Source organism: Prunus persica, chromosome G1 (genome assembly GCF_000346465.2).
Source record: "Prunus persica cultivar Lovell chromosome G1, Prunus_persica_NCBIv2, whole genome shotgun sequence".
Lineage (NCBI taxonomy): Eukaryota > Viridiplantae > Streptophyta > Magnoliopsida > Rosales > Rosaceae > Prunus > Prunus persica.
The window spans coordinates 35,245,762-35,255,012 of record NC_034009.1 but is presented as its reverse complement, the minus strand read 5'-3'; the positions used below and the strand labels follow the sequence as shown (position 1 = coordinate 35,255,012).

General features: G+C 37.9%; 1 protein-coding gene and 1 pseudogene across 1 annotated transcript; one reads left to right on the top strand and one right to left on the bottom strand.

The window, feature by feature from the left end:
• On the top strand, positions 1-1,328 carry LOC18790862 (protein ENHANCED DISEASE RESISTANCE 2-like). Its single transcript, XM_007223110.2, has one exon. It carries the CDS (start codon positions 211-213, stop codon positions 1,126-1,128), a length of 918 nt encoding a protein of 305 aa, XP_007223172.1. The 5' UTR covers positions 1-210; the 3' UTR covers positions 1,129-1,328.
• On the bottom strand, positions 3,579-7,643 carry LOC18789996 (annotated as a pseudogene).

Sequence of the window (9,251 nt, the reverse complement as noted above, 5' to 3'; positions counted from 1 at the left end):
CAGATGCGATCAATAATTAAATTGGAAATAATTATATAAAATTAGCTGTCCCAAAATCCAGGGCTGCATCGCAATTTTCTCCAAAAGCAAGGGCACTTCTGTTTTCTAAACTATTATACACCACCGTAGCCTCCATTATGAGGTGCTCACTTCGATAGAGAAGAGAGTCACAGTCTCACAGAGAAAGCAAAAACAAAGAGAGACAAAACCATGTGTCCAACAACCAAGCAAAAGCATCGGAACTCCGTCGCCGATCACGTCGGAAAATGCTCCAGATCCGACGAGTCCACAACTACCACCGCCGATTGGATCTCCGAGTCCATCCACAGTGGATCACTGCGCCACGTGGACCTCACCACCGGAACCAATGGCTGGGCCTCACCTCCCGGCGACCTATTCTCTCTCCGCACAAAGAACTACTTGACGAAAAAGCAAAAAGGCCCCGCCGGCGACTACCTACTCACGCCGTGCGGCACAGACTGGCTCAGATCCAGCACCAAACTCGACAACGTACTCGCTCGCCCCGATAACCGCGTGGCCAACGCGTTGCGGAAGGCCCAGGCACAAGGCAAGTCCATGAAGAGCTTCATTTTCGCGGTGAATCTACAAGTCCCCGGTAAGGACCAGCACAGCGCGGTGTTCTACTTCGCCACAGAGGATCCTATCCCCTCCAGTTCGCTCCTATACCGGTTCATCAACGGGGATGACTCGTTCAGGAACCAGCGGTTCAAGATCGTGAATCGGATTGTGAAAGGGCCGTGGATCGTCGAGAAGACGGTGGGGAATTACAGTGCGTGTTTGTTGGGGAAGGCGCTGACGTGTAATTACCATAGAGGACCTAACTACCTTGAAATTGACGTGGATATCGCGAGCTCGGGGATCGCCAAGGCCATTCTGAGACTCGCATTGAGATACGTGACGAGCGTAACGATTGACATGGGGTTTGTGGTGGAGGGGCAGGCAGAGGATGAGCTGCCCGAGAAGTTAGTCGGCGCGGTCAGGGTTTGCCAGATGGAGATGTCGTCGGCGACGGTGGTGGACGCGCCGCATGGTCCAGCCGCAGTGCGTGGACTGAGCTTTGCGAAGGTGAATCATCATAAGTCCGGCGACGACGACGACGACGATTGAAACTCTTAAACGGCGGTAGCTTTTAATTGTTTCCTTTTTTCGTTAATTAAAAAAAAAAAGTTTTAAATTATTTGTTGTTAATTGTAAGTCGTTTTAACGGTGGGGTAAGTCCCTTTTTCATGGGGATTGGTGGAATGACTATGTAGATAATAAAATGAAATGGTAACAACAAATAACAATGCAACTGATTACTCACTTTCCTTTCTTCTCTTTTCTCTACCCATTGCATGATTTTGGTTTCTCGGGATTAATTTAACACAGAAAATGTGGGTTTTGTTATTTTATTTTTAGGTGCTACTAATTATCATTTACTTTTTACTTTGGTGGTGGGACGTCACAAAAGGTTACAACCACATACGTCATTAAACATTTGATACTCGTTTTTATATTCCAAAGTTTTCATAGTGGTGTCAATGGTGATTGATAAAAGGACATTAGCGTTATATGGAAAATAGAGGTAGTTGGCACCTAGCAATGACGGAGGAAGAATTTGGAAATGTAATTAATTTTGTTGTCATTGATTTTAACGTCAGTCGTTCGTACGCACATATATCAATGAATCAAAATTATTCGGTGCAAATTCCTTGTACATATGTATAGAGTCTATGGACAACTGATGATAGTAGAACTGAAGAAAGAAAAGTCGTACACTAAAACTTGTGGACTGGGGGAGGGGGATTGGGGATAGTGGGGGTATTGTACCGAAATTGAATAAACGGTTAAAAGTTGTTCCGCAAGAAATGAGTAGGACCTTTCGGCAGTTTATTACTTGGCTCTCCTTTTCCCACCATTGAAGCATTGTCATTGTGTGGGCTCTCAAGTTTCAGAATTTTAGGTCATCATTTTGTTTTTTCTTTATTTTTTATTTTTACAAAAAGAGGTATTTGGATGACGAAAAAAAAGAATACTTGAGTGTTGGATCGGCTTCCAATTGCTTTACTCCTGGTCACAAAAAACACACAGAGATGGAACATTTCTTTTAGGGGACATGTAACCGGTGCTTCAATAATTGCTTTCCTAGTATATATTTGATTATTTTGCGACAATGCAGATATTTTGTTTTAATTTCGTTATAGTGGTTGGTTGGTGTGGCAAGATAACATTGACTAAATATCATCCTTGCCGATTAACTGTGGAATAAAAATAATAAAAGTGTTTTAGGTGCTAATAACACAGTGTATTCGTCTCCTTGCATCGAGTTCGGTCTTTTTTCTTTCACACAAGAATAGTTTAATATTTCTTTGTTAAAAAGAAAAATTAAGGGGGAACAAAGTTTTGTTTTTGAGTCCAACTGGCTGCGTCAAGCGGCCTCTTGTCAAGAATATGAAAAAGGACCCGACTGGTTCGGGGAATTGAATACGAACCATCCAGTTGTTGAGCGTTATAATTAAAAAGGGCGGACGACCAATGTGAAATCCCTATTTTACTTTTTTTAGTCGGGATTCTTTTATATTTATTTTATTTCTTTCTGCAACTTTTTAGTGTGCTTGGCTGCTAGCCTGCTGGTTTTGAATTAAACAAATATTTTAAAGCGATGCGTTGCTTTCAGGACAGGGCCACGTAGTATGATCAATAATTAGAGGCTCCCCCTTGAGGAATATCCTCCTTTGTTTATGTTTTATGCATTAAAAATAAGTGTAAAATAACTATTTTCAAGTGCTAATAATAATTAGTTTATTTATTTATTTATGAGCTTTCTGTATATTATTAATTTGTGTGATATGCATTACTTGCTACACCGAAAGCATGGATGGATATGGATTATGGATACGGTGAGGTTCCTGACGATGCAGATGAGTTTCATTTCGTCCACACAAATGAAGTGGGACTTGTAAAAGACAAAAGCATCGGTTTAATAAACTAATTAATTAGGGTAATTATTAGCCAAATATAATACGCTGGGGTGTTAATATAATTTTTTATGATGCTTTGTCCTCTTGTTATAAAACATCATGGCGTGCTGTGGCTCTCTCTCTCTCTCTCTCTCTCTCTCTCTCTCTCTCTCTCTCTCCTCTGGTTTTTGCTACCAAAGCAATCAGAAAGTGGTTAGTTAAGGATGGGCAGCCCGAGACACAGACTGCAGGCTGACGAGCCTCTCCGCTGAAACCAATACACTCAACCCTAGGCAGGCACTGGTCAAACTTTAAAGTTGAACCAACCCAAGCCAGAGCCCAAGCCAAAGCCTTCCCAATTCATTGACCTTTTCTTTTTTTATTTTCTTTTGGGACATTTTGTGCTAGAGTTGGCCTGGTCCAGTCCAAAAGCAAAACAAGCCCAAACTAGGAGATGGAGATTTCTGTCCTACTTTTGCTATTTTAAAAGAGAAACAGCACATCAACACGTGGCATTACTTCAAAACACCGACAATATAAAAATGTTAGAATTGCATAGGTGAGTTAAGAGAATTGATTACGACAGTGAACTTCTTTTCGTATTTGAGTTGGAATTTCCTTCCAAATATATTTGATTATTTTTATTATTATGTAAAATACTATCGCTTGATCGGTCATTAGACTATTCTATGCAAGTAGGGGGGAAAGGTAAGAATTGGACACTTCACATTCACAATACAATCCCATAACATAAAAATATGTAACACGATGCTTTATTCTATAGCTAGCAGTTGGTGTTACAATTATGCCCCATGGACGATGTTCATTACTCAGGGACAACTTGCAGGGGCAAATCCGACTTTTCCACCAGCCACGTCATACACAACCTCCAACCTCTTCTGTTGAACATTCCCAATAATCCCAAAGTCCCTATCATTCTTGTTTCCCGCAAACGCCAAGCACACCTGCGAATCACTTACCGCCAACAATATCCCGGCCGCGTCCAAGTCCACCGTAACCCCGTCCGCAAATCCAAACGCAATATCCGGAAACGACACCGTCTCGTTGCCACTGAAATTGTAACACGTGTCCAGCAGCGAAAACGGCATAGTCATCGTGTAGTTTTTCATACCCTCCCGAAACGCGTCCCGCAACGCCGTGTACGCAGTCGCCGGCAGCCTCGTGATCACCGTCCCCGAGTCGATGATGGTTCCCGAAGACGAAAAGACCGAGGACGCAACCGGCAGCTGGCGCCCGCCGACGCTGATGCCGGTGAGGCCGAGGCCATAAAACGACGACGCTCTTTCGGATAACGTGGTGAGCTTGGTGAACTTGACGCCGTTAGCGGAGCCTCCTCCGTTGCCGAAGGTGAGATGACCGGTGGAGCTGGAAGTTGACGGAAGGCAGTAGGAGAAGAAGCGGTTGTATTTCATGGCGGTTTGTTCGACGAGGGAGATGTTGTTTCTGCCGAGACCGAGCAAACCGGCAGTGCCGTTGAAAAGGCCTTCGTTGTCTTGGCCACAGCCGAAGAGGAAACCTTCAAAAACGTCCATGGAGGTCAATGTAAGCTTTTCTTTGGCCAATCCCCGATGGAGAAGGACCCGTCTCCGTACCGGATGCGGTAAAGGCAGGAGGAAGAGGCGGAGGAGCAACCGTGTTGGATGCCGGCGGATGAGAGTTGAGTACACGTGGCGGATGTACAGGATAAGTTTTTGTATGAGGCGGAGAGAGAAGGGTCGAAGATGGGCTCGCTCTGTGTGTAACAAGATCGAAGACATGGGCGGCATTGTGTCCAGGTGAGGTCGCTGCCGGTGTCGAAGACGAGGGAGAGTTGCTTGGCCGGCGTGCCGAGAGCGAGGGTGACTAAGTAGTTTCCTGTACCCAGAGGGAGACCGGACTTGGCTGGGAGGGTGGTGGCGGCGGCGGATTGGGTGAATGGGTCGTGGATTCTGTAGTTGAGGCGGGAGTGGATTGAGTTGACTCGGGCTTCGTCTTGCTTGAGGATTTGAGCGTGGTATTTGTCATCACTTTTTGTGGTTGAAGTTTTGGATGATTTGTGGAGAATAGAGCATGGCCCATGCTTGTGTACCACTTCCAATATTGTTGCCTTGTCATTGGTATGACCTGGTCATTGAAATGTATGAGCGTATGTATACATGTGACTCTTTATGCATATATTCACAATTCTATCCGACTGTGCATGCCTGCCTCCAGTTTACGGGTAACTAGAACATGCATGTCATGTGGGTGACAGAGACACAAAGGTAATGGGGCACGGGCTATGTTTAAAAAAAAAAAATTTAATAGAGTAAATTTGGTTTAGGTTTTTTTTTATAGAAAAGTTGATATAGATTCAAATTTTCGTTGAAAAATTGGGTTTAATCCTCGGATTTGGTGACTTTGATACAAGTCCTTTGACTTTTGTGCCACATAGAAGTACATTCCTTTTTTAATCTTTTTAATTTTAATTTTTTAAAATCATTTTTTGTTCCAATGTTGCCCCTTATACTTTGAATTGGGTAATAGTACTTTATGTGATAATAATTAGCCATTTATAACGTTTGTCATTGAATAGAAACGAAAAAAAAATCGCAAGCATATCCCAAAAATTACGTTGTTACAAACTATTATACATTGTCCACCAAAGCTTTGATTGTGGAACTTTTAGTACCTCTGTATGCACACGGAAACATACATCACATGCAAGAGCAGATCAAAGAGAGGTAGTGATGGATGATGACATTCATTTGCTAAATTTATATTGTAAGACACAAAGGATCAATAATGATCCAAAACGGCATTTCCCTCTAAAACAACTACCTACGTATTTCTGCGATTTCCAATCGATGCATGCAAGGAAAAACCAGATCAATTTGCAAACACATCGTTTAGTACTTGAGTTATAGGTAACAATTTTTATTTTTGTTCACACTATAGTAGAGGTATATTACATACTCTTGTAGATATATATAATAGAAATCCTATAGTGTAGGTATATTGTTCTATTGCCTACTGCATAGGTATATATATGTGTTTTTTCATATTTTCGACAATGTATAATAGTATTTTATTTACATATTTTTTATAGGTAACATACAATTTTTATTTGTCTATTTTTGTATCTACCTTATTGATAGTATTCTAATTTATGTTCCTAACTTATATGCAGTCTTTTAATTTAAGTTCCTAACTTATAGGTAACACGATTTATCATTACATTTTTTTCGTTGCTAATAATAACACTATTTACCTATATGTTAGATACATAAATTCATATGGGTGTTTGTCTAATCGATTGATATAATATGTGGGTCTTTACTTTTCATTGATTAAATTGTATTTTATGCATATATTAGGTAAATATTATAAAGGAAAGAATTCAAAATTTAAATTAAGAAATTCAATTATAAGGAAATAATGCATTAAATTTAGATTTTAAATGTGTTTGCCTTATTTACCTCAAAGGGTAAAATCGACACAATAAAAAAAATAATAAATATCAAAGGACCTGCATCTAAAACCAAAAACACGCGGACCAAACCCAACGATAACTAATCGTTTTGGACCTAGATCTAAGAAGCCTTTGTTTTTTTTTGCCAAACACGGGGTTCTTTATGTGTGTGTGTGTGTGTTTTTAAAAAGAAAATGATCAACTAGTGTAGTGATTTAGAACAATTGTATTTTTATGAAAGGTTATAAGTTCGAATCATAGCATTTGTATAGTGTGTATAAGTTTAATGTGCTAAACTTAAAAAAAAAAAAATTGTATGTTTTTCTATGCATATGAATATTAGAGGGAATTTCACAGTATATGTATATAATAGCAAACTCTAGTCCCATGCGCCATTGGAATTAACAGCCTATATAGCAAGGCCTAACGAAATACGTCCTGCACGTAATTAAACTCTAGTCTTGTATATATATATATATAGAGAGAGAGAGAGAGAGAGAGAGAGAGAGAGAGAGAGAGAGAGAGAGAGAGAGAGAGAGAGAGAGAGAGAGAGAGATGCGTACTGCACGTAATTAAAATGGGGTTTGAAATGAATTAACCTTTGGTGGAGGGGGTGCAGGTGGTTGCTGGTAGAAGAGAGTTTACTTCAACTGTGTGAGTAGTGTGTGGCAGAAGGTGGGGTTCTGGACTTGTTGCTGCCAGAGCAATGTCCTTATCGAAAGAGCAGAGAATTAGGAACAGAAATACAGAGCAGAAACCCATTAAAAAACCTAAGGAAAGAGGAGGAGCTAGAAATGAATATGGTTAACAAGCCTAGCAAGCCTAACAAGCCTTATATAAACTATTTGGAGGGTTTAATTTTCTAGCATCTGCTCCATACCATCGTTCTCAAAACGTTCACACCCCCGCTGTAACCCATTAAATTTTTGTTGTTTTGTTTCTGGTCGATCGACTTTGTCCACCACCCGTTCTCTTACGTTAATTATCTTTCACCCGTGAATTCTGTGTTGCCTGAAACCGAAGGAACTACAAGGCAAAGACAAAAAAATATAATGAAAGGAAGAAGGTTCCCTCTGTCTATATAATGCCAAGTGGACTTGGAGTTTGGAAGGAAGGTACTGCATGCATGCGTTTCTGTTCCTAGTCACGACTACTCATGGGTCCCAAAGTCAATGAGTCAACAGAGTCCATAGTTAAGCTAATCAAACAATCAGTTTAACTATATCCGTTCACCAAACTTTGGAATGTTCACTAATTGGTTCTTTCTTCAGACATTATGGGCTCAGATTGGCTTGGTTCAATACAAAAACAAAACACAATTTAGGTCCAAACTATTTCAAGCCCAAACAAAACTAGGACATGGTTGTTGTTGTTCAAGTTGTTAAGAACATTTACAAAAATAAAAATTATATTGTCTTCTCTTTGCTTTTTACAACAAAAATGTTATATTTTTTAAAAAAAGTAAATTGAACTTAGACCCATAAAATTCATTTTTAATCACCTATAGTCCTTCTCTTTATTTTTCTATTTAAAATATTCAATTTTTTCAAATAAAACCTGATGACTAGGATTCAAATATGTAAGTTACCTAATCTAACTTAAAATATAATTTATTATATTTTTCAGATTCCAAAACTACCATTATTTACAAGTTCATGTGTTATGTGGTGGGTATATTAAGTCTTAGTTTTTGAATTTATTGTTTTAATTTTCTCCCACAGAATTAGCGTGCAATTCAATACTTTAAATAAATAAAAAAAACTGCAATTTAATCTATATATATAAAGCAAAAGGCAGAGAATGGTGAAACATTCAAAATACCAGAAAATGCCCTTTGTTAATTCAAACATTAAGAATTGAAATTATTAATTAAATGAGGATAATATCGTAAATTCACACTTTTTAATATTAAAAAAATTAAAATTAAAAACAAAATAAGATAATAGGTCCTATTTTTATGGAACATAACTACCCAGTTATTTTTTTTAATTCTAAAAATAAAAATAAAAAATAAAAAGAAAACCAATTGGCACATGCGTGAGCATGTGCCAAGGGGCTAGTACTCTTTATGCATCAGTTTTGGTTATGAATTTACTTATGATTTAAATAATATACCCAATTTATTTAAAGCACTTTTGAAAATAATGTACCTAATCTATATATATAAAGCAAAAGGCAGAGAATGGTGAAACATTCAAAATACCAAAAAATGCCCTTGATTAATGCAAACATTAAGAATTGAAATTATTAATTAAATCAGGATAATATGGTAAATTCACAATTTTTTGTATTAAAAAAATTAAAATTAAAAGAAAATTCAGATAATGGATCCTATTTTTATAGAACACAAATATCCATTATCTTTTTTAATTCTAAAATAAATTTTAAATTTTTTTTAAAAAAACCTCTCGCATGCGCGGAAGCGCGTGCAGAGAGGCTAGTATTTTATAAAAATAATTTACCTATTATGAATAAAAGATAATAGGTAAATTATTATAGATAAGAGATAGCAGGTAAATTGACATTATCAATAAAAGATAACGTACCTCTTTTTAAAAATACATAATTTACCTATAATGAATAAAATATAATAGGTTACCATCAGTAAATTATTTTTATTTAGAAATGAGCAACATTGTAAGTACATTGTAAAAATAATATACATGCCATTTATATATAATAATAAAAATCCCAATGAGTACATAAATGATTTTTATTATTACTTTTTATGAAATCAATACAAATTTAAGGCCAGGAAGGGTGCATCCATATCCAAGAGACTATACACTGTTTATTAGGAAAAGAATCAAAGTACAGTTGCAATGAAACGAAGGAATTAA

Excerpts from the sequence above, each read along its gene's own strand:
- LOC18790862 (XM_007223110.2), top strand. The coding sequence starts at position 211 with ATGTGTCCAACAACCAAGCAAAAGCATCGGAACTCCGTCGCCGATCAC.